This window comes from Embiotoca jacksoni, unplaced genomic scaffold (genome assembly GCF_022577435.1).
Source record: "Embiotoca jacksoni isolate LCO1_2020_lvr unplaced genomic scaffold, fEmbJac1.0.p SCAF_27, whole genome shotgun sequence".
NCBI lineage: Eukaryota > Metazoa > Chordata > Actinopteri > Embiotocidae > Embiotoca > Embiotoca jacksoni.
In genome coordinates, this window is record NW_027185378.1 from 630,988 (window position 1) to 656,381 (window position 25,394).

The 25,394-nt window shown below is 47.1% G+C and overlaps 1 protein-coding gene across 5 annotated transcripts; it reads right to left on the minus strand.

Moving 5' to 3' along the window:
• Window positions 1-5,575: 5,575 nt before the first annotated feature.
• On the minus strand, window positions 5,576-25,063 carry LOC138204969 (beta-taxilin-like). Of its 5 annotated transcripts, XM_069160567.1 has the most exons (11): window positions 9,942-10,046; window positions 9,096-9,154; window positions 8,531-8,829; window positions 8,269-8,360; window positions 8,017-8,187; window positions 6,994-7,188; window positions 6,781-6,900; window positions 6,570-6,644; window positions 6,401-6,493; window positions 6,202-6,297; window positions 5,576-6,112 (listed from the first exon to the last, which is right to left on the minus strand). In XM_069160567.1, exons 3-11 carry the CDS (start codon window positions 8,766-8,768, stop codon window positions 5,633-5,635), a joined length of 1,560 nt encoding a protein of 519 aa, XP_069016668.1. In that variant the 5' UTR covers window positions 8,769-8,829; window positions 9,096-9,154; window positions 9,942-10,046; the 3' UTR covers window positions 5,576-5,632. The 5 variants fall into 5 exon arrangements, with proteins under 5 accessions (XP_069016668.1, XP_069016667.1, XP_069016666.1 ...); XM_069160566.1 differs by lacking the exon at window positions 9,096-9,154 and having other exon boundaries at window positions 9,942-10,135; XM_069160564.1 differs by lacking the exons at window positions 5,576-6,112; window positions 6,202-6,297; window positions 6,401-6,493; ... (3 more) ...; window positions 8,017-8,187; window positions 8,269-8,360 and adding exons at window positions 13,333-14,117; window positions 14,203-14,301; window positions 14,417-14,592; ... (1 more) ...; window positions 15,352-19,177; window positions 21,390-22,022 and having other exon boundaries at window positions 8,790-8,829; window positions 9,942-12,810.
• Between the last annotated feature and the right edge of the window lie 331 nt (window positions 25,064-25,394).

Genomic DNA, 25,394 nt, shown 5'->3' on the forward strand with positions numbered 1-25,394 from the left:
GCAGCAACAGTCGATTCATTTAAATTTTTTAATCTTTGATTAAAGTCACTGCAGGATTTCTGTCTTCAGCTGTAAAGACAAGAAACAATTGAGCTATGTGCTTGTAACAGAAGATTACTGCAGCCTCGAAGTGTTCACAGAGCGCTCCGAAGTCTTAATAAATCATTACAGTTGTGACAGGCAGGAAAACAAACTAAAGATATCATTCCCTGTTCATACTATAAACAAACAGAGTTAATGGACCAGATTTGTTGTAATTTGAATCTGCAGGAGCTCAGCAGGATGTTTGTATGTTAGAAAAGCGACAGCAAGTCGTACAAATGGGTTCATGTGGATGTCAAATCCAATTTCTAGCATTAAAAAAGTGGTTTTTTTACACCTAATTCTTCTCCAGATGTTGACCATGTAGACTGCAGAGCAGACAGGAGAACCGACGGATCAACACCAGCAGTCTTTTGACCTTGGCAGAGAAACTTCTGCAGCGTCACCGTTCTGCACGACACAGAGACAGTAACACACTGAAGAACACACAGAAGAACACAACAGTAACACACTGAAGAACAGACAACAGTAACACAGTAAATAACACAACGGTAACACACGGAAGAACACAACAGTAACACACTGAATAACAAAACAGTAACACACAACGGTAATACACAACAGTAACACGCTAAATAACACAACGGTAACACACGGAAGAACACAACGGTAACACACGGAAGAACACAACGGTAACACACTGAATAACAAAACAATAACACACTGAATAACAAAACAATAACACACTGAAGAACACAACGGTAACACACTGAAGAACAGACAACAGTAACACACAACAGTAACACACTAAATAACACAACGGTAACACACGGAAGAACACAACGGTAACACACTGAATAACACAACAGTAACGCACTGAATAACACAACAGTAACACACTGAAGAACACAACGGTAACACACAGAAGAACACAACTGTTATGTGGTGGGGTGTTTTTCCAGGACCCAAATGCAAGCTCACAGACTCAAGGTTTTCAAGTTCCAAAAATACAGTCTTTATTGTCCAGCGAAAAAACAAACAAAAAACTACAAACCAAAAATGTGGCACCGAGCGTGTCCACTTTACGTCCAGTCGGGAGGGCAACTCAACCGACAGCTCCAGGGGGACACGGGTAACAGGGCAGCCGGCAGACCAGCGGAAGGGACGGCGTCAACAATCTTCCAAGCCGGGAGGGCAACTCCACCGACTGATGATTTTGACGGGGATATCCGCAGGAGACACAGAGGCAGGAGGAACGGGAACAGGTACAGGACTGACGGAGAGCTGACGGGGAGCAGACGGAAGACGGACAGAGAGCAGACAGAGGACGGACGGGTGGCTAAACAAAAATGCACCGACAACCAGAGTTGTGCAGGGGCAGGTTACATATAGTCTGGGGAGGTGATCAGGGAGATGCAGTACACCTGCAGGTGGTGATCAGGGGTGAGTGGCTGCATCTGCTGGGACTGGTGAGGGGCGTGGCCACGGGAGGTGAGTGGCGTGGCCACAGACAAAGACAGGGGACACAGGAGGAGAGGTGATCGGGGGCAAAACGGAGGACAAAACTGAACTCCTGACAACAACACTAACACTGAAGAACACAACAATAACACACTGAAGAACACAACAGTAACACATAAGAACACAACAGTAACACACTGAAGAACACTACAGTAACACATAAGAACACAACAGTAACACACTGAAGAATACAACAGTAACACACTGAAGAATACAACAATAACACACTGAAGAACACAACAGTAACACTGAAGAATACAACAGTAACACACTGAAGAACACAGCAGTAAAACACTGAATAACACAACGGTAACACACTGAAGAACACAACAGTAACATATAAGAACACAATAGTAACACACTGAAGAACACAACAGTAACACACTGAAGAACACAACGGTAAAACACTGAATAACACAATGGTAACACACGGAAGAAAACAACGGTAACGCACTGAATAACACAACAGTAATGCACTGAATAACACAACAGTAACACATAAGAACACAACAGTAACACACTGAAGAACACAACAATAACACACTGAATAACACAACGGTAACACACGGAAGAACACAACAGTAACACACTGAATAACACAACGGTAACACACTGAAGAACACAATGGTAACACACTGAATAACACAACGGTAACACACGGAAGAACACAACAGTAACACACTGAAGAACACAACTGTAACACACAGAAGAACACAACAGTAACACTGAAGAACACAAAAATAACACACTGAAGAACACAACAGTAACACATAAGAACACAACAGTAACACACTGAAGAACACAACAGTAACACACTGAATAACACTACAGTAACATATAAGAACACAACAGTAACACACTGAACTACACAACAGTAACACACATAAAAACACAACAGTAACACACTGAAGAATACAACAATAATACATTGAAGAACACATCAGTAACACACTGAAGAACACAACAGTAACACTGAAGAATACAACAGTAACACACTGAAGAACACAACAGTAACACATAAGAACACAACAGTAACACACTGAACTACACAACAGTAACACACATAAGAACACAACAGTAACACACTGAAGAATACAACAGTAACACACTGAAGAATACAACAATAACACACTGAAGAACACAACAGTAACACACTGAAGAACACAACAGTAACACTGAAGAATACAACATTAACACACTGAAGAATACAACAATAACACACTGAAGAACACTACAGTAACACATAAGAACACAACAGTAACACTGAAGAACACAACAGTAACACACTGAATAACACTACAATAACACATAAGAACACAACAGTAACACACTGAGGAACACAACAGTAACACAGTGAAGAACACAACGGTAACACAGTGAAAAACACAACAATAACACACTGAACTACACAACAGTAACACATTGAAGAATACAACAATAACACACTGAAGAACACAACAGCAACACACTGAAGAATACAACAATAACACACTGAAGAACACAACAGTAACACACTGAACTACACAACAGTAACACACATAAGAACACAACAGTAACACACTGAAGAATACAACAGTAACACACTGAAGAACACAACAGTAACACACTGAACTACACAACAGTAACACACATAAGAACACAACAGTAACACACTGAAGAATACAACAGTAACACACTGAAGAACACAACAGTAACACAGAAGAACACAACAGCAACACACTGAACAAAATAGTTTTAGAGCTCAGTTGTAACTCATCATCCAAACGCTGGGTGTTACACTGCACCTGAACACACCGGCTGCAGTCAGTAAAACAAAACATAACCCTGGGCCTTATTGTTTTTAAAAAAATGTATAAGAACTCACTTTAGGCTGAGTAGAGGGGAACATATGATTACATGCATGATAGTTACAAGCAGTATATTTACTGTTATACACTGTTTAAAGGCCTGAGTTACATGCAGTATATTTATTGTGATACACTGTTTAAAGGCCTGAGTTACAAGCAGTATATTTACTGTTGTACACTGTTTAAAGGCCTGAGTTACATACAGTATATTTACTGTTATACACTGTTTAAAGGCCATAAACGTAGAAGCTGAATGTGTATTTTTGGAGACCAGGAGCAGCTGTTTTTTCCTCTTACTGTTGGTTATTCTCCAGAGAGCTTCTGCATCCTTTTTCCTGGTGACACTGAGCCTGTGAAATAGAAGAGCGAAGCTGAGTCTGCTCCTCTGAGGCCCGTAAGCCTCCTTCTACCACATATTTAAACAGCAGCAGTGGAAGTATGAACAGTTTTCATATCGTCTGTGGAGACGGAGAACCTTCTGTAGAGATCTGCATCTGCTTCGATCAGACCCAGCAGCGACTGCTTCTGCTCGATGCTGATCTCCCGCCTGATGTATTTCTGGACAGAACCTGGAAACACAACATGAAGTTAGTCTGATTCTACATGTGTAATGATTGACAGGCCTCCCGGCCCCTCCACCCCCCATCCCTCATCCCCAATTCTCGGTACGACCCGTAAATCATCCGCCAGCTGCAGAGCGTCCGCTGTGTCTATTTTTATGTCCTCTCAGAGTGTTTCCTACCTTCGCTGCTCTGCTGCTCAGCCAGCTCCAGCACAGTTTTTCCACGTTTAACAAAATCAGCGAGCGCCATCACGCAGCCGTCTGCAGACATCCTCTGATTCATGAGAGAGACAGCTTCTTACCAGCGACGACAAACTGCTCTCTGTCCCAGTCCACATTTAGAAACAGAGGCTCATATTAAAGGGGCACTTCACTCCTTCTGCACATGAATATCAGTTTACGAAAGGCTCTGCTCAGCCTGGAAACATCAGGTTCTCTGAAGGATGTTTCTTCAGTCTGGTGGATTCATTAGTGTGAAAGATTAGTGTGTTTATTCATTTTCAGCACGTTTCTCTGACATCAGACCTTCATGTTTGTTTGTTTCTAACACCACAATCCCTACTTTTTATCACCATGTTGGAGTCAGCGGAGACTTTCACAGTTAGAATTATGATGTGGAGGTTGATGTTGATGAATGTAGGAATCTGTCATTTTGTGGCTACAGACTGAAGTTTAGGTTTTCTCTTCAGTTTCTGTATTTGTTGTTGGTGTCTGTTGTAAAACCTCATGAACAGTGACAAGGGGCTGTGACCTGTTTACAGGCTGAATTCAGACATGAATTGTGATCGATCACAGATGTAAGTGATGACTGATGATTAATGATGGCCGCATTCCATTCAGGTGAGGCCTCTGGAAGCGTAACATGAGCTGCGTTCAGAGTCTCATACTATTTCTTTTTACTTTCATACTCTAGCATGTACTAATGCAATGTAGTCGGTGTCCAACTGGGACTTACTACTTCATGAAAATGCACCTTTACCGTTGACCCTTTTTTTGGTCATATCCTTTGCTATCTGCAGCGCAACATTTGAGGTAAATGGAAATTTGATATTTTTACATAATTATTAAAGTATACACCTTACATTATAAATGACTTAGCTGATTGGTGGAGAGAGTGAATAGATTTTCTTTCTTTTTAAACACTAAACTGTGTTATACTGAGTTATAAGATGGGACGATCAGCTGGTCCCGCAAAGTATTTCTGTAATTTATATTTATATTTTAATTATATTTTACTTCATGTACAGAAAAAGGTGATTCGTGTTAAACTTCTTTTTTCTAAGAAGTGGATTCAGTTTTCTACGAGGATCTTCTTTAGTGTTGATGAACAGAATGTCTGACAGGATGTAGTTCAGGATCATACTTATGGTCTCACATTTTGTCCTTTTGACACATTATAAATGAAGTGTTTTCTGATGCAGCTGTTAATGTTGTTGTCTGTGGAGAGAGCCTCTTGCTGTGTAACTCTGCATGCAGGAAGAAGGATGGTGATTGTACTTTAAACCTCTTGTGTGATCCGTTACAGATTGTTTCCAGTTGTCCTGTTGCATTAAACTGAACCTTTCAATCCTCTGAAATGTTTTCAGGATCAGACACTGAACACTCAGCTGTATTTTTCTTTTTATTAAATCTTACAAACACCATCTTCCTGTTAATAGCATCAATCCACCGACTCCATCGCCAGGTCTCTCTGTTCTTGGAGTCCGTCCTCCTGGACCTCCTGCTGTTTGTTTTCCTCTATGTGGTTCTGCTGGTTCTCCTGGACGTCCTCGGAGAGTCCCTGTGATGGGCTGGCGGCTGTCTCTGTGGGCAGGACGTGAGAGATGGTGAAGGAGCTGGCGATCTCCTTCAGACGAGCCTGCTCCGTCTTCAGTTTGGCCAGTTCCTCGCTCAGCGGGGTCGAGAGCGCCGGCGTGGAGGAGGGAGCTGGGACTGCAGGGTTCTGGACCGCTGGGTCCTCTTTGGGGTCTCTGGGGGTCTCCTGCTCCTCCTGGCCCTCCTTCTCCGTGGGCTTCGTGTGGGCGGCCCCCTGCACCTTCTCATACAGATTCTTCCTCTCCTCCTGCAGAGCTCTGCACAGGTTCTCCAGCTTCTGGTTCTTGGTGGTGAGCAGCTCCATCTCCTTCTCCTTGATGGCTTTCTGTGGGGGATTAAAATATATTTAATATTAAACACATTTCCTCTGGAGGGTCCGATCTCTGTACGGGGCTGAGGAGAAGTGTTCCTTACGTCTGACACCATGTCGACGAGGCTCTTGTTGCAGCTGTCGAAGCGACTCTTCCACGACTGGCACTCTTTATCCAGCTTCTTCATCCTTTTGGCCATCTGCACCCAGAAATCATGTTTCACTGCTCATTATCACAGCATCCTCACATAATATCTATATAACCTGTTCCTCCACAAAAACTCAACCAGACAGTCTGCTCACTTTGTCCATGTCCTGTTTGAAGCTGCTGTAGACGCTGTTGCTCTTGGATACCGTCCCCTGGAACTCATCGAACTTCTTGGAGTACATGTCGAGCTGAGGAGGAGAGGCGGTGAAACACACGTCTACAAAAAAAAACGGCCAGATTTTCCATGATGCCCTGCGACTGTACCTGCGTCTTCATGTCGTCTTCCCGCTCCCTCATCGCCTTCACCTGCAGCTTGTACTCGGCCGCTTGTTTCAGCAGCTGCGGGACGTTTAAACGTTGGCTTAAAACGTGCACCAGATGATGATTATAATAATAATAATTAAAAAAATAAATTAAAAAAAAATAAAAATAATAATAATAATAATAATAATATAAAAGAGATGTGAGGCCATACGTGCTCCTTCTCCAGCCGGTGTTTCTCCTGCGCCTCCTGCAGGAACATGTTGGCCTGCGTAAGTTTGGTCTCCAGCAGCTTCTCCTTCAGGTCTCTGTGCTTGAAGACCTTCTCCAGGTTCTGGAAGACATTCAGGAGGATTTGTGAGGAGTGACAGATGTGTGATAGTGTGCATGCAGTTTGGGTCTCAATAAAGTGCGCTGAGCTCCGTACCGCCTCCCGCTGGTCGTACTGTGCGATGAGTCCCTTCAGCTTCTCTGCCAGCGCGCTGTTCTCCTGACACAGCTTGGTATTGCGGCTGCTGTGCTCTTCTATCTGGGCCTGAATCTCACTGAGTGTCCCCTGGAAGTGGGTGGTGATCTCCTTCCTTTTCAGGTCGTCCTCTCGGCACCTCTGCAGCGTCTCCTCCTGCAGGTCAGGGACGCACGTTCGAGCTGCACGGTGCATTTACAGTTCCAACACTCTGGTTCTGTGTCAGTCACAGATGAACGTGCATTTCTGTTCAGTATTTATGTGTCTGCAAAACATTATTTTCCATTGTGGCTCCAAAAATTTAGTTTTGCTGCAACTGTCAGACCAACAAGGCTTCAATATAATTTGTATTTTTTCTTAGGTGTTATAAAATAAATACAAATGTTATAAAATTAAATATATATTCTTCAACATCATTAGTTTCAGCTGATTTAAAACACATGCTGCTGGATGTTGTGGAGATATTTTGAGGGAATAATCTTCTGTTGTTCCTTCACCAGTGCATCAGAATTATCAGTGATGGTAAAGCTCCCTTTAAACCTTTTAAACTCTCTTTACTGGCAAGTTTCTTTGAATTTAAAGATGCATGACGTCACTGTCAGTAAACTTGTCTTGGCTGCGGACATTTCGTCAGTTGGACCTAATCTGAGGTGGAATCTTTAGAAAGTGCCGTCTCTCCTGCAGGATTCAGAGTAAAACCTGCATCTCTGCCGTAGTTGTGTGTTTGTGTGTGTGTGTGTGTGTGTGTGTGTGTGTGTGTGTGTGTGTGTGTGTGTGAGGTCAGACCCTGAGCTTTGACATCATGCTTGTTGTTTGGTGCCAGCTGATGTCCTCTCCTGTGGAGCAGCACATGGTGACACCAGCTGCTCTCTTTCAGCTCTTCTTATTCTAAAAAATTTCCCCTCGGGGATTAATAAAGTATATACCTACCTACCTACCTACCTTATAATAACGTGCATGAGGAGCGTCTGCCGGCCGACGTACCTTCAGCGTCTTGTTGTGTCTCTGCAGCTCTCTGCACAGCCCCTCCAGTTTGCTGCGAGCCAGCACAGCGCGGCTGTGCTCGCTCTGAAGCTGGTCCTTCTCCTTCATCACCTGCAGCAGCTTCTTCTGCAGAACCTTCATCTGCTTCTGGTCGCTGCGGTGCTCCTCCAACTGCACACACACACACACGCACACAAACGTTTTGGCCCTGCACGCAACATGTCCCATCACTTTCTGTTGTCATGCGCTCACCAGCTCGGCGTGCTTCTTGATGATGGCCTCCAGCTTCTGCTCCGGAGAGCCCAGTTTGTTCAGACTCTGCATCAGCAGCATGGCTTCCTTCCCTGAGAAGGTGAAGCATCATTAATGATGAGAACCGTAACAGACCTGTGGAAACCCTGCTGTACTGATGGACTCACACACCGCTCACTTTCAGCACACGTTCTGCTGACTGAGCAAAATCAAACCCTCCTCAGATAAAATCAATGAAACTCTCTGAACAAAGAAAACAGACCCAGATTTTTGAGCATCTTCTTCTCCAGTTTCTGGTCCTTGCGGGAGTCGGCCTCTCTGACGGCTGTGACCTCGTCCGTGTCCTCTGGCTCAGCTGGAGTCTCGGCAGCCTGGTAGGTGCTAATGATGTCCTCCAGCTGCTGGGCCAAGTCCGCCGTCAGGTCTTCCGTCAGGTCCTCCGTCAGGTCCACGTGGCCGTCCTCGGCCGGTGCAGGACCGTTCTCCTGAAGAGCCTCCATGTCTCCTGAGCTGGCAGATGGAGGGAAACGGTTGGTTCTGCGATGGGATGAAGAAATGGTTCTGAAAAGGAGACAGGTCAGTGATGAGCAGGCAGCAAAGAGAAGACAACATCTCAGTCCTCCTGAGTTTCTTTAACACGTCTTTTTGACTTCTTTTCTTTTTAAAGAATAATATTTAATCAGAAATCTGTTTTACTGAAAGCAGATGATTAAAAGCTTTATTCTCACCTGTAGTAAGAAAATCACGAGTGTCACTAATAATCTGAAGAACAGTTTTATTTAATCAGCTGTTAGTGTGACAGAGAAGCAGCACCAACAAATTTTTACCTTAAAATGTTCACCTGAACCTTTCTGTCTGCGACTCTTCACAATGTGTCAGCAGCTTCCTGCAGATGATTGAGATGAATTCATGACTAGAACACCTTCACTGCCTCCGTCTGCAGGTGCCACCACAGTGCCTCTGAGCAAGGCACCAACAAGCTGCAGCATCTCTGTGCAGCTTTTCACAACCAGCTGCAGTTTTTAAAATGTGTCCTCCTCAGACTGTCAGTTAAAAACCATCACATGATGTTAGAGACTAAATCACTAACAGAACGCCCAGCTCTCTGTCCTCCTGTCTGTCCTCCTGCCTCTCCTCCTGTCTGTCCTTCTGTGTGTCTCCAGCCTGTTTATGTGTGTATAATTAGTGCAGCCTTCACGTGTCTCTCGGACTCTCGGCACCTGTTCCAGAGCTGTGGTCTATTTTAGGAACTTCTTAATATGGTCACGGTATTCATTTATTTCTAATCCAGTCTTATTGAAGTCAGAGTTTTATAATCACTAACATTCATTAAAGAACATTACATTTACACAAACAAAAATACTCATCTATAGACAACATTCTTTTAAAAAGAGACAGAAATTCACTCAGAAATTAAAATATAAATATGTGACTGACTGGGAAAAACGCTTTTTGTCTTTTATCTGCTGCAAAACAAACAGTGTCTCTTCACATGTTGTTAACAGATGACACACGAGTCTCAGTTCTGTTCACAGCTTCTCACCTTCGACTAACTTCACAGTCACAGAAACACTTGTCAGGAATCAGAAGAGCTTCTGAAACGCTGCGAGTTTAAAGTTATTTAGAGGCTATTTCAGCGTAAGAAAGAAGGAAAGGAGCAGACAGGGTCTTACCGGGACCGAGGGCCGCAGGGGGAAGAGGAAGAGTGTGGAGGGGCCGAGCTGCCACCACACATACAACAGCTGTGATAAGACCCCCTCAAAATAACCGGGAGGAGCGGAGAGAGGGAGGACAGACAGAGATTCTGGTGTAATCTGAGCAGCAACCTGTGTGTGTGAACAGCAGCCATCTTACAGGATTCAAACCAGCACAAATCATTTTATTTAAGGCCGTTAACAGACAAATCATTATTTTAACAAACGAGGAGGAATCTGTTCTCTGTGATTAGTCAGAATTAGAGTGGACCTCCTCCCCGACCTGGAGAGAGAGAGCAGCAGCATCTCCTTCTTAGTGAACATCTCTCTGTCTGCTGCTCACACACACAAAGAAAACCTCCACGTGAAGGTGACAGCTATTTCTGGAACCTTTATTTCTGCTCTTTATGCTCCGACTGCAGCGACCGTCTCTCACCAGCAGGTGTCACTGAGTTTTAATTTCCCCTAAAGATAAACTGACTGATTTTAAAGCTCTTCATGCAGGAGGAGAGGGATGAAAGAAGCGGCCACACACGTCCTTGGGTTAGAAGTATATTCTTTTAAAACAATTTTTTATCTTTAATCTGAAAAAGTAGAGCACCAAACAATAAATTCCTCATAGCAGAAAAGAGGCACTCCGTCCTGACTAACCAGCTCTGATGCAAATAGCTGAACAACGATTGGCTACTGAGGTTTCTCCCTCCAAGAATCTCAGCTGAGAGGTAACACGACTCGTCCTCTGCGTGTTTTACAGGGAATATCCACAGACATGAGAGGCACAATGCAGTTCAGTAAATATGAATGCACAATAATAATGAAAATAAAAAACACAAACACAGTCTGAGTACATACTGAATGCAAAAGCAAAATGAAAAGGCTTCACGTTCCCTTCACATTTCTGAGCGCTCTGCAGCACGACAAGTAAAATCACAGGAAACCAAACACCTCCAGAACGGAAACGTTAAAGCAGTGCACCTTTAAATTCTTTTATGTAAACATGAGTGAACAAAGTGTTTTTTTTTATTTTTCTCAAACTGAAGATGTGAATACATTGTTTTTTTCTTTAAAGATGATTTTCTCCCTCTTTAAACCTCATCAAACAGCTGCAAACATTTTACCTCTTAGAGAGATACAAACGACCCACATAGAAAGTTTAACACTGCAAAAATACTTTAAATCATAAAAATACACAGATATATACAGAGAAGAAGTAATGCATCTGGTGAATGATTACTTACATGTTGAGCTAAAGCACAGTAATAACTCATGCTGTTAACGTTATATTACTTACAGTAAGTGATATTGATTAATCCAGTTAAATGCAGAGAAACGTACTGACGGACCATCAGAGCCCGTCGGGACAAAAACAACTGGAATGTTTGAATGTCTGTTTTTTTTTTTTTAAAACTCCGACCACGTCAGCTCAAAGATCAAACGATGAAAGTGCATCTTTAAAAGTCGTAAAGCGCTCGTGGTCGTCTGGAGAAGCGAGAAAAAAGCTGAGTTCAATCAAAGCAAAGATCAAAAGCCAAGCCGGCGCGGCTCACTGCATATCACTGCTGCATAATACAGATATACCATAGAAAGAGTAGTCAAATGTTACCAGTATCAATAAGTGCTTACGTTCTAATATATAAATACATCTTACAGTATTCATAATTACATAATTACTTCCTCTATTTTTGTGCAATAGCAAATCCCATGCATGTTTACCAGATAAAAACCACAACATTAAGAAAAAGCAACATCTTTTTAAGATTGTTTTACGAAACGAAGCTGCATCCGTCTGCCGGCCGCAGCGCCGACACAACCGAGTAACCAAAAGAGAGAAAAAAGATTTCTTCTCCGAACAAACTCGACCTCGTAAAGAAAAGCGTGACAAAGCAAAACAAAGGCACCGACTGTTGGCCGCTCGATCCCGAGTACCAAACTGCATGAGAAGCGTCTACTTAAAATTTGGTCAGACCGTTTCATATTACACATACTTCCCCTTATAAATAGTCTTTATTTACTGCACTACTGCATCACACCTTGATATGATTACATAAACAACAGTCTATTTTCAAAGTACACAGTGAAATACACTGTTTGTATGCATCTAAGAAGGAGTACATGTTCAGGACATTTGTACATAATCCATAAATATAATTTATGTGCAATTGTACGCAAACTACTATGTCAGACAAAAGGCATATTAGCATAATATCTTTCCATATTGCACCTGCACCCAGAAATGATTCTCGGCCTCCTGCTGCTCGTCGCTTCACTTCGTCTCCATGAAGGTTCCTGTCCGGTTTAAAAGAAGCTGTCCGGGTGTGTGCAGGACCACAGGAAGTCTTCTTATATTGCCTCTAATGGGACAGAGATGAGCTTATGGGCCTAAAGGGCTGAAGGTTGCAGGTGTAGCAGCGAGGGGGATGGGGGGGGGCACCGTACAGAGAAGAGAGGTTCAGTGAGGGTCCTCTGTGGTGATCTTCAGCGAGGCGATGGCTTTCAAGCACGTCTGGACGTTTTCCTCCTGCCGACTGTCCGACACCCCGAGGTCCGGGTTCTTCTCCTGGTTCTGGCCCCGGATGTCCTCCCCTCCCGCCTCGGACCCCTGGACGGTCCCCTCCCTGCTGATGCACCGTTGGCCCCCGCTGCTCGGGGGGCTCGGTGCCGACGGCGGGCTGACGGCGGCACCGTAGGCCGAAGGGGAGTGGAACATCTGGAGCCCTCCGACGGGGACGACGGGCAGCAGAGAGTGGGCCTGCCGCTGGGAGTGGAGAGGGAGGTGGCTCAGGATGTTCTGGTGCTGATGAGAGCCGGCAGCAGCAGGAAGTGACGATGCCAAGCTGCTCCTCGGATCCTGCAACGACATGTCGGCAGCAGCGTTAGCAACAAGACACGCGTGAAAATATATCAGTCAGAAATCATGAAATCATTACATTCATGGTCCCCAGAGGATCATCGAGCTCCATCATGAGGCTGATGGTTTGGAGAGAATCGACCATGTCTTTGGTGAACTATTCAAATTTCCTCAAGTTTATCAACAGGTCGTCCTTTTTCTTTGTTTTACTCTAAAAACAGCAGCTGCACCAGAAAATGTTCTAACATGCTAAATGTAGCTCAGACTCCTGCTGTTCCTGACAAAGACGTGAATGTGGCTCTAGACTTTCATAGCTCATAAATAAAATTGTAAAAATGTCTCTAAAGTTCCCCAAAAATATATTTTTTAAACTCTTTCAACTTTTTAAACTTCAATTGACTTATTGTTTAATATCCTGCTCGTTGCCTGATTATCCACCACAGAGTGTTTTAGATATCGTGCTGATATAAACAGATATAAACAGCAGTGAAAAGCTTTTAGTTGAACCGAGCAGCTGCGTACCATTTCCAGATCAAAGCCTCCTTCCTGCTGCGTCATCTCCATCTTGGCGTGGTGTCTGGTTTTGTCCCCGCCTCCTCTGTGCTGGTGCGAGCCTCGGCGCGGTGACACGGCTCTCAGGACGACCCTCTGCCGTCCTCTCACCGAGGACTCGCGCTTCCCAGCCAGCTCTGTCCCCGGAGACACGGGCCGCTCCATGGACACCGGGGACGGGTGCTGGATGGGGGAGAAGCTGGGCGAGCTGGGCCTCAGCGGGGACGTGTCCCATCGGGGGGAAGAGCGACCTCGCGGCGAGAGCTCTCGCCTCGGCGACGGGTAGCGCGGGCGTGAGGGGGAGGGCTCTCTGATGGGAGACTCCCAGCCAGGAGAGAGCAGACAGGATGAGTACGGGTCGAACAGGAAACTGGTCTGGTCCGGGGACAGCATGGTCAGCGAGTCCTCGTCCACCGACTTCTCTCTCTGCTCGGCCGAGAGGAGGGCGCGCTGGTCGGAGCCCGGACGCCTGCCAGAAGCTGGTTTACGGACGTCGGCTCCAGGCAGAGAGCTGAGCGAGCAGCCGTGGATGGCGTCGGTCGCTGTCACCGACAGAGACGTCACTCCGAACGACTGCGGACTCGTGCTCCTCGAACGCAGCTTCGGCGTGGAGTCCCCCTCGTACTCCTCATCCTCGTCGTCCTCCTCATCGATCTCATCCGCCTCCTCGTCCATGCCGTCCGAGTCATCAGCATCTGAGAACTGATGCTTGGTTGTCACGGCAACCTCCGTCTTGGACTCCTGGATTTCATCCACTTTGAAAGACAAAGACACATCGGTTTAGTTTTTCTGTCTGACAGCTGGACAGATGTGACGGATCGACGCTGGGTTGCATCTTACCGTGTTCCTGCATCTCCGTCTCGTCCATCGTCACGGATACTCCCAGTTCGAGACACTTTTTCATGTGCGCCTTCGACTTCATGTGTTTTGTCAGGTTCCCTGTAAAAGAGGAAAAGTTAAAGTGCTGCAGGAAATACATCAGAAAACACTCAAACTGAGCTGCTGCTGCACATTTATTATCTAAACAAGATGCATTTCTCTGATTATTACTCACCTTTAGTTTTGAAAGCGAAGTTGCAGACCCTGCAGATGTACGGTCGAACGTCCGTGTGAGTCCGGATGTGTTTCTTCAGCATGCTGGGCTTTTTGCAGCGGATCCCACACTCCTCACAGATGTACTTCCCCCGACCTCGACCTCGGACGTACACGTAGTCCTCGTTGGACTTGTACCTGGAAGAGAGATGAAATATTTCAGTGAGGAAAGCGAGAGTGACACATCACGCTCGCTTGCTCTGTCCTCATATGGCCGCCGTGTTTCCAGTCAGCAGAGGTGTTATGATAACTAATATGGTGACTGACCCTCCCTCGAAGATCTTAACCCGTGTTGGCAGTGTCTGGGCGCTGGACGCTTCCCTCTCTTTCCACTCCTCCTTGGCGGTTTTCGCTCGGCAGCCGATGTCTTTCACCTTCTTCCCGTAGCCGATGTCCACCTCTTTGGGCTCCGGTTTCCTCTGCAGCTGCATCGGATGAACAAACGCCGTGTTAACATCCATTTTAAGTGGACGCCACATCGACGGTGTAACGTGATGCATCCAGGATTGTGTGTCACACATGGCATTACACAGCATGTTGCGCAAACATGAATTATGCCGCTGCTGCTGCTGCTGGGAACAACCTGAGTACAGGAGCCAAGACTCACTTTATTGTGTCTCAGGATTTACTGGAACATTATTTAATGTGTCTGGTAGTTTAAACTCTAAGATATCTCTCTCTTTTTTTTATCAATTAAAAGGCAGAACAAGAGATGAATTAAAGTTAAACATGATCTGCCAAAGGTTTATCAAATTATGGCGACTCAGGTTCTTCAAACTTTCTGCATTTCTAATGTTTAAAACAACCCAGTGCAGCTCGGTATTAATAAGAACAGTTAAATATGTCATAAAGAGGTCTTCCCTCTCACACGACATAGAATTGGGACCATTTCCTCACCTGCTCCATGGTCTGCCTCCAGAGGATGAGGGATGATACCAGCTTGCCGGTGCCGGGCTGACACATGGCGGCCACCGTGTACATGACCTTCCCTCCCCTCTGGCGGGAGCGCAGCAGCGCCAGGGCAGCGCCGGTGCTCAGCTCGAGTGGGTTGGGGTTGTGGGAGCTCACACACCAGGTGGCATACACGGAGGAGAAGGGGGCGGCGCCGTGCGAGCAGCTCGGCTTGGTGTAGTTGAGATAACACCAGCTCACACCTGTCGTGGTGCGAAGACTTGGAAACTGAGATAACAGCGTTGAGTGCTCGGAGTCTGAGATCAGGATGTCCTGACTGGAGACCAGCTGCGCCACCGCCGTCTGCCCCCGCTTCTCCCCGCCGACCTTCTTCACCTCGCCCACTGAGATCACTGAGTACGACGGCAGGCTGCTCTTCATCGCCGACTCCATTGCCGCCACTTTGTGCTGAAGTGTGAGAAATTTACTCCCCCGACACGAGTCATCCGGAGCGCACTGCATCTCTGACCTTTGACCCCTCTCCTCGCTCAAATGACATTTCCCCAGCTCCACCGCACTCAGCTCCTCCACGATCTGCCCGAACATCCTCTCCTCCTTCACACGCTTCTGCTGCTTCACCTCCATGAACAAGTCCAGGCTGCTGGCGGGGGACAGCATCCGTTTGTTCGCGCCGCCGCTGGAGGCATTGGTGGTGGAGATGGTTCTGGATGTCAGAGACAGAGGGATGCCTGTCTTCAGTTTAGCTGATGACAAATCGAGGGCTTCCACATTGAGGGTGTGCGAGGAGGGAGGTTTATTATGAGAATCAGATAATCGAGAGGTTCGACTCTGAAGCGTGGAGCTGATGCCGTCGTACTGATTGTCGAAGATCTGAGACACTGAGGTGTAGGTGATGCTGCCGTAGGACGGGACATGAGTCTGGATTCTCACGGGGACCAACAGGCTGGGATGGGACAGCTGAGGAAATGTATTCCCGGTGGAGAAGATTGGCAGAGCCTGCGGCAGAACGCTGACCGCGGCGAAGGGGGGAGAGGTGCTACTGAGGTACGGCGGGAACACCTGCGACGGGACTTGTGTTACTTCAGTTTCCATATTCAACGACTCCTGCCGCACCAAGTTCCCCCTCCGTCTCTCCTTCGCAGCGCTGATGTCCACGTGTCTAACTTTGGATGTCGGAGAGAGGCTGCCGTAGTCAAACGATATGCTGCGTACCTCTGGGAACTCCTTGCGCAAGTTACACGGCGCCTGCTCTGAGGAGGAGCGTCTCATTTCGTGTTGTTGACGCTGGTTGAGCACCGAGAGCGAGTGCCCGCTGCCCGGGACCGCTAGCAGCTCCAGCGGTTTGCCAAATTCATCCTGCCTGGCCGGAGAGACCGACTTCAAGCTCTCCTCCCGGTCGAAGGAGAAGGTGGAGCTGTAGGATAAGTTGCTGTCTTGGCTCGGGCTGCGCGAAAGACTGGTGCACGCCGACTCAAAGCTCGATTCACCAGAGGAGTGCTCGATGTCGGCCAAGCGGAGCCTCTTCTTCTTCGGAGGCAGCTTCTCTGGAGGGAATTGTGCTAAAGTTTCACTCCTCTGAGGCCACTGGAACTCCTCCACGTGCTTCTCCGGCTCCTTCACCTGCACCTCCGCAGCTTTTTCTGGACTGTCAGGCTCCACCGTGACCCTGATTTCCGGGACCTGTATGTTGGGCTGCCGCACGAGTTTGGGCCCCATTTGAAGCGACTGCCTGAGTCGGCTGTCGCTCCGCTCCATCTCGAACGATTCGCTCGCCTCCATCGCTTGAAACGAGGAAACGCTGTCCTGTCTCTGGCCGAGATATTTGTACGAGTCGGACTGCTCGGGGTGAGGCCTGTTTATTGAGTTTGTGTGCTGGATGACTGAGATTACATTCCCCAAGGTTTTACGGCCAGACACGTCCGGGCTCATCGATATGTCCATGTCACACCTGTCCATCTGAGCGTGTCCCTTCCCTAACGCCATAATGCCCGCCGCCGCCGCCTGTTTCAAATCGTAGTCCTTGCCGGAGTCTAACATTTCCTCAACCTGCTCATGATGTACCTCATACTGACTCGTCAGATCCTCCTCCTCCCTCTTCTCCTTGCGGCGTTTCCGTGTTGCCAGTTCCATCGCGTGTCTGTGATGGCTCATGCTCGGCGCCAAGGAGGGGTAATTTTCCATCTCCGGTCCTGAGGGTGGGACGCCGCTGTCGCTCATCTTCGCGTGGCTGTCGGCGTCTGCGTGGCCATCGTGCGGGGACAGTTCGAAAGCAGCTTGGCGCCTGAGTCTCCTCATGCCCCCAGTGCTCGTCCTCTCATCGAATGAGTGGCTGCCTCGGAGGGCTTGAGGCATCGTCAGGCAGACCGCCGAGGATGTCGGCATGGAGTTGCTCCTGATCAGAGGCCCCACATCCGAGCCGGTGTCCGATTCAGGCTCCTTCTCCTCCTCCCGCGAGAATGACTTTGTGTTGATCTTGATCGACTCCACGGTGTCCTTCTCTTGGGTGAAAACGCGGGAAACGCCTTTCTCCGAGCGTTTCCCGCCATACTCGCCGGAGTCTGTGCTGCTGGCCACAACCGCTGTCATCTGCTTGGGGCTCGGCCGGTAGCACTTCCCGAACATGATCTCCTGGTAGGACTTAGCGTTGGTGTTCGGAGGGCCGGTCTGGTGCTCGGCACTCTCGGAGCGCGAGAAGTAGCCGGAGTCCGTGCTGCCCTTGCTTGACTGACTCGGGAGGGACAGGTTGTGGTCAGAGTCGCTGCTCCTTTTCTCAGACAGCCGGAGCGCAAGCCTCTGTTTGATCGTGCAAGATTGAATTGCACGACTGGCCTCGGCAGCGGCAGGAGGCGCATTGATTTCTTGGGGCTGGGGTGAACCATCCTGAGCTGACATTGACGTGGCTCCCTTTTTCTGAGCAATGAGATTTAGTACTTTTACAGCGGTGTTATCTGATCCCTCCATTGGAGAGTCCAGCAGCAGCAGCGGGTCATTAAGAGTGTCCTCGTCCGTGTCCGTGCTTTGCTCAGCATCAGAGAATAGCTCTCCTTCCCCTTCAAAAGACCCCTGGTCCGCATTGGCATTGTAAGAAGCGAGCTCTGAGAATGGCACCGATCCAGCTTTGACGGAGTGAGCGTGGGACTTTCTGTGTTTGTATAAGTTACTCTTGGTTTTGAAGGAGAACCCGCAGGGGACGCAGGGATAGGGCCGCTCCCCGGTGTGTGAGCGGATGTGTTTCTTGAGCACACTGGGTTTGGCACACGCCCGGCCGCAGTAGTCACAGACGTACTTCCCAGGCTTCTGCGGTTTCTGCTCCACCTTGCAGGCCGTCTCTGCCAGCGGCTCCATCCCTGACTGGGCACCCTCAGGTGAGCTGGGGGACTTCCTGTGAGCGGCAGGTCCCGGCGACGGAGCAGAAACTTTCTGTCTGCCAACAGGAAACGGCTTCGTGGACTGCAGCGGGTACGAAGACACCTCGTAGTCCGGATGGCTTGTGGACTGGGCCTGGGCTGTTTTCCCTGAGTCGGACACGTCCTTGAAGCCACACGTGTCTCTGCTCTGAGTGTCCTCTCGTTGGTGGTGCCACCCTTTGACCTCCAGCTCGACCGACGGCCTCCTCCGAGTCGCCTCTGATATGCATTTTTTCTGTGCAACATTTCTGTCCTGACCCTCCGCGGAGCTCTTCACCCCTGCAGTAGTTTCAAGTGACTCCATGAATCCAATGTCACTTCCTTTGAGGTCGATTTTTAAGGACAATATCTGTTATGTAACCGTGGTGATATGAACATGCATGTGAATTGCAGGGAAGGGTCATCTGAAAGAGAGGAAAAAGAAAGGAGAGTTAGACAACTAAAAATATGCACACAAAAAACATAAAGATGCACCAGACAAAAGATTTTAAAGTGAGAGACGTTCAAAATCGTAATAAAACCTCACAGGAGGAATGGATAGAAAATGACACCTCATGTCAACTGTGGAAGATGTCCCAAATTTCCTCAAGCGCAATGAAGAAATACATGCAGAGAATTTAAAATGCCTGACTGTGCTATGCGTTTATTTGATTTCAGGCTTTTATTAAAACTTTGCTTAAAAAAGTGAGAATGATCTTCAGAAATATATAAGTCTGTAGATGATATAATATCAGGAATAAACGTGTTTTGAGGAGAGATCACTGGCAGTCAGGTGTGACGGGTCTACCTGCACGTTTCCTGGTAGTTTCCTATTTTTCTGTGATTGGGGGAGGAGCTAACAAAGGAAGTCAGGTGTGTGAAGTGATGTAAGATCCTCTCTGTCGGAGGAAACGCAGGCCTCAGTCTGGGCTGATGGAGTCTTGAGTTGTGGTAAGAAATTTTATCTGGTGTTTTAAATGTGGGTTGTTTTTAATTGAATTTGATGCTGGAGCTTCTATTTAAATATTGGTGTGCTTTGGGCATTTTCACATTTTCTGAGCTTGCTGCTGTGCAGAGCTTTATGAGCAGGAAGCTCTACACAGCTGCTGTTTGGCTTTATTGTGGTTTTAAATGATGCTTCTTAAAATAGTTTGGTCAATGTGGTAACTCTTGTCTGTCCTGTCCTGCTGTCCTCTTTTGGTTCCTTTTCACATTTGTTTGCTTCAGTTAGTCCGCCTGACCTCACACAGCCTGCAGACAAAAAGATTTTAGACTGTGTCCTGTGAGGGAAGACTAACTAACAGGAGGAATAAAGTCCTGATATTGTCTGTAATATGTATTTTTCTTTTCTCTTTAACTCTGTCTGAGGTGTATTCAATGTGTCCTCAGAGCTTCACTTTCTTTTCTGCTGGTCATATTCCGGCTCTCGTGGGGTTCGAACCTTCCAACCTGTCTGAGTTCCTGTTGTCATCACACCAAGCCGCTCAGGACGGCGTGCTGCAACCCAACAGAACCAGCATCACGCCTGCGGTCGGAGCGAGCCGCTTCGCTGCTCTTGCTCGGCACCGCGGGCATGGTATCTGAGGGCATGTCGTTTCCATCTTCTCAGTATCAAATGCTGTGTCCTCCCTAACGAGGTTATGTAAGATTATCTGGTTCAAACCCTCTGAGTTCCCCTTAATTAGGACATCCTCCGACTCTCACTCTCCTCCTCTTGCTCCCTTCCTTTCTTTGTTATCGCACCGCACACCGCTCAGGCATAAACTAGAGGATAAGAATTCAAGGTGACTCTCGAGATGCCGAGAGATGCTTGAAAGCAGCTATGAGGATGAAAATCTACCCTTTGTGTTCCTCTGCAGAAACGCTCGTCCCTTTAACAGTTCGGTGCTTTCAGACAGATTTCAGGGCTTCTTCCTCAGCAGGAGACAGAAAAATAACGAAGGCATACGATGGATGATGAGAGGGAGGTGGTGGTGGTGGTGGAGGAGGAGAGGGGAGGGGGTGGGGGGACTGGAAGGATCCATGTTTGAGTGGGGAGGTTCACGGAGGTAAACTAAGTGGGGTGCCTGGGGGTAACAACACTCAGAGGCCTGGTAGGGAGCTCCCTTTCAAGGTCGATATGACCTCATTGCTTAGTTTCCATCCTCTTAGAGGAGCGACGGGGGAGGGAGGGGGGTGCAGAGTGACAACGAGATAAGACCCTCAGAAACAATGCATACCTTTGAACTGAGGGGGGACATATTCAGAGCCTATCCCATCAACAAGAAGCCACAGTTACAGAGTATATATGTGACACAGCAGCAATGATGTGCAGCAGCAGCAGGCAGGTGGGCGGCTGTAGGTGTGTTTGGGGGTGATGGTGGGCTGACAGAGGTACAGTATGTCCGCATGGATGGAGAGATGATCGGCAGACAAACGGAGAGCATCGTCCTGCCGCTGCATTACATCATTAGAGGCGAAGTTGGCCATTAAAGGGAGCAGGCATGACAACATGTCCATAAATATCAGCGGGCTGCGAGGAGCCGTGGCAGCAGCATGAAGCGGCTGTGTGATCAGAATGACATGAAGTACACGGTCTGATGGGAGAAAAGCCTCGGCAGCTGACATTCACATATCAAATATAATCCTCACACAAACCTGACATTTGGATCGTCCCCTGTCCCATTTTCACAGTCACATGTGACACTTCTCACGCTGCATAGTCCGTCTCTCCATTCTCCTCATGTCCGGGCAGCAATAATGAAGGAAATCAGCGAGGTAAAGTCCCATCAGTCGTGGAGCTGCTGGCCGACTGGGTGTACATTAGAAGGTCTATTGATGCGAGCTAGTCACCAGAGAAAATACCCAACCGTGACGTGCGGACCCAGGCACAAAAATAGCAAAGGGGCCCTGGGAGGGATTACACAACAGCCCACGTTTAAGGACGCTTTTCCTCTCTGTGTTTCAGAGCAGCAGCTGCCTCGCTGCACACAGAGAGGAGAGGGGGAGCCGGCTGTCAGGATCCAAGGAGCTCCACATCACCTTCCTCACATTCATCACCTGAAACTCAGAGATCTGAATTCAGCATGTGAACACGGTCAACGAGAGCAGAGCAGAGATGCCGAAGCTCTCTGAAAGGCTATAATCACATGAATGTGCATTTCCTACAGCATGGTCCTTTTCAGCTCGATGAAAGCCGGCTGCAGAAATTAGACATGTTCCCTGAATCCTGAGACACCCACAGCCCGCTTGCAGCCAGCTCCTCCCAGCACCGACAGGATTCGCTTTGTGAATGGAGAGAGTCGTGATGAGGGTGTCATTAACACGGCAAAAAAAAAAACTGGGACAATACAGCAGATTATGTGCAGCTGCGAACTTCATCCTGTGAATCAGATGTAGGAGTTAAACTAATGACTTCCTCTGGATTCAGATGGAAGCCTGAAGACGCAGACTGTACTCTCATAATTTATATTTTAACTGAGGATTCATATTCATCAGTGAAACCTGCTTCATATTTACATCCCTGTTCTCAAAAAAAAAGTTGGGACGTGCTGTAAAATGTAAATAAAAAAAAGATTGTGACGATTTTCAAATCACATAAACCCATATTTAATTGAAAATATACCAAAAACAACATATTAAATGTTGAAACTGAAATTAAATGAAAAATATGTGCTCATTTTAAATTTAATGGCAGCAACACGTCTCAAAAAAGTTGGGACAGGTTCAACAAAAGACTGGAAAAGTTGTGTAACGCAAAAAAAAAACACCTGGTGGAACATCTGACAACTAATTAGGTTACATGGCAACAGATCAGTAACATGATTGAATATAAAAAGATCTTTTCAGAGAGGCAGAGTCTCTCAGCAGTGACAAAGGGGAGAGATTCACAACTCTGTGAAAGACTGTGTGGGAAAGAGGTGCAACAATCTAAGAATGATGTTCCTCAACGCAAAATTACAAAGAATTTGTAGATTTCATCATCTACGGTTCATAATATTATTAAAAGATTCAGAGAATCTGGAGAAATCTCTACACAAGGGACAAGGCTGAAAACCAATATTGGATGGTGGTGATCTTCGGGCCCTCGGGCAGCACTGCATTAAAAACAGACACTATTCTGTCGTGGAAATCACTGCATGGGCTCAGTAACACTTCTGAAAACCATCGTCTGTGAGCACAGTTCATCGCTGCGTCCACAAATGCAGGTTAACACAAATGTGAGCGTATAAAGGGATGTCTGTTTCTGTTTCTGTCTTTGTGTGTTAGCCCTGTCATGGACGGATAACCTGGCTCCCCCCCCTCCACCCCCACCCCCGTGACCCTGTTCAAGATAAAGTGAGTACAGATAAAGGATGGATGGATGACATAGATCACCTCCTTTAGAGCACATTAACTGCTTTAATTTGAGGATATACTGTATTTGAATGTACAGAGTCTCCTCATGTTGATCAATGAATGAGGTCTTTCCCCTGATTTTAAATTGAGTCATTTGTGTGGGACTTTGGCCTCTCAACACAATATAAATGACACTATAAATATCGGACCGTCCTCCTCGGCTTCACGCTGAGTCTCAGGGTGACAACAACTGGGGGCCTCTATGAATAGGAGTCCTTGGCTTTGGACTGGCGGTTGTGCTTTCTGTGGTTGAGACGTATTCACCAGAGATCTCTCTCCGAGGCTCACACAGCAAAACAAAGCCTTTAAACTTATGTAATGACTCTTAGTTGAACTCCAGCTCTGAGCTCTGAATCCCTCGAACATGTCCCGTTTTTTATTTCCTGTAATTTCACAGAGCGTTTTCCCTCAGAAAGCGGCCACTCACTGTGCGCCAGGAGGGCAGCATGAATGCAGCGGCTGTGTATAGACGGAGACTATCCACAGTATGGAATTGCAGAGAGCTATTATTAGATATAGCCTCGAACAAGCCAGAGATGAAGCTAACGAACTGCACTGCAGCTGAGATCCATTATGCTGGATTCAGTATCCAGAGGAGCTGCACTAAAATGGCTGATACTCCTGGTGCAGTGAAGGTCAAGTCGTCCATCTCTATAAATATAATGGTCTGTCCCCCAGGATGCTCCACACACTGCCTGGCATTTCCGCCATCTGAAACTCCAGAGCAGCCCTGATGACCGCTTTAGACGGGCCTCAGGTTGGCCCCGGGTCGGCCTCGGGTCGGCCTCTGGACAGGACGGGAGGGGGAGGGGGGGGGGGGATTTATGAAGGAATGAGGCTTTCCTCCCTGCTGGCTGTAGTGGTGCTCATACAGGACAGTGAACCCTGCAGGTTCAACAGGCAGCTGATACCTACAAGTACCTGAATAACCCCTCACCCCCCTCAGGTCTCACGAGACCATTCAGAAAACTGATTCACTCATTCATCGATCATCCATCCATGCCATCTTCGCAGCAGAAGCGCCTGAAAATAATCTGACATGATTGTGTGTTTCCATGGCAACTGTACCAACTCTCTAACTGCCCCCCCCTCCCTCCCCCAGTTCCTGTCTACATGTATAATTACTGCAGGAAGGAGTGCAGAGAGAGCGTGATCACACAGAGACAGATATTTACTCACAGGGTTGAAATTAAACGTAAAGAAAAGAATGATAATATTTAATATTAAATGATGTCTACATTCAGGTCCACATTGATCTGAAATCAAAATGTTTGATGCACTGGACTCTGCTCAGCTGTTACAGTCTGGAGATTAAAGGATTAGTTCATCAGTCAGTGCATGGCCAGAAAATGAAGCAGCAACTTTACATCTTATTTTTCAGATGCGATTATATTTTTATCTCCGGAAAGAGTAACAAGTATTTTCTCTCATAATTTTTGCACAATTAATCCAGAAAATAATATACAGATGAACCTATTAATTCTTTGAGGTATTAAAGTAAAAGTCTTTGACAAATCTTTGAGTTTGCAGACCAACAGAAAGATCCGATTTTTTTCTATTTATTGGCATTTTACGGACCATCTGATTAATCAGGTGAATAATTTATACATAAATTGATAATAAAAGTGATCATATTGGATAAAATTGTATTGAATGTTAGTCGCTTGAATTCCTTCATGCAGCAGACTTTGTGAAACTTTGACATGTTTTTCTGCTTCAACTAATCAATACATGATAATAGATTTATATTATTGAATATTAATATTACACTCAGTCCTACCTTCAAATGGCTTCAAGCTCCTCATTTTCCTGCAGGATGATGAGGCTAACCTGTCGTGCACGTGCCAAAACATGAAGTGCACCCTCTGTTTGTTTGTTTAGGGGATCAGCTGTGAGCGGGTCTCTGCCCGGGGATAGCCTGCTGCTGAAGGCGGGGAGCGCGCGGCCGTGAGAACCCCTTGTGAACCCCCCATCTGCACGTCATGGAACATTTGCAGAGCAGGGACCTCCCACCTCAGAGGCGTGCAGCGTAGCAGACACAACACGGAGACGAGCCCTGTGCCGGACGCACGAGCTCAGGTGACAAATACACCTACAGCAGCAGCGGGGGAAGGGGGGGGAAAGGGGGAGGGGGAGGAGGGGGCACAGGAGCGGCTGCAGAGCCCGGTGTGTCCGCGGTGTAACGGAGGCTTACCGGTCACCGGAGAGCTTCGGGACGACGGCAGGCTCCACAGGCTGCAGGGGAGAGCTGTTTTCCCGAGACAT

Excerpts from the sequence above, each read along its gene's own strand:
- LOC138204969 (XM_069160565.1), bottom strand. The coding sequence starts at position 19,077 with ATGGAGTCACTTGAAACTACTGCAGGGGTGAAGAGCTCCGCGGAGGGT. Across the intron at positions 14,880-15,351 it reads GGAGGCAGACCATGGAGCAG|CTGCAGAGGAAACCGGAGCC; the intron begins GTGAGGAAATGG and ends CATCCGATGCAG. Across the intron at positions 14,118-14,202 it reads GACGGAGATGCAGGAACACG|TGGATGAAATCCAGGAGTCC; the intron begins GTAAGATGCAAC and ends TGTCTTTCAAAG.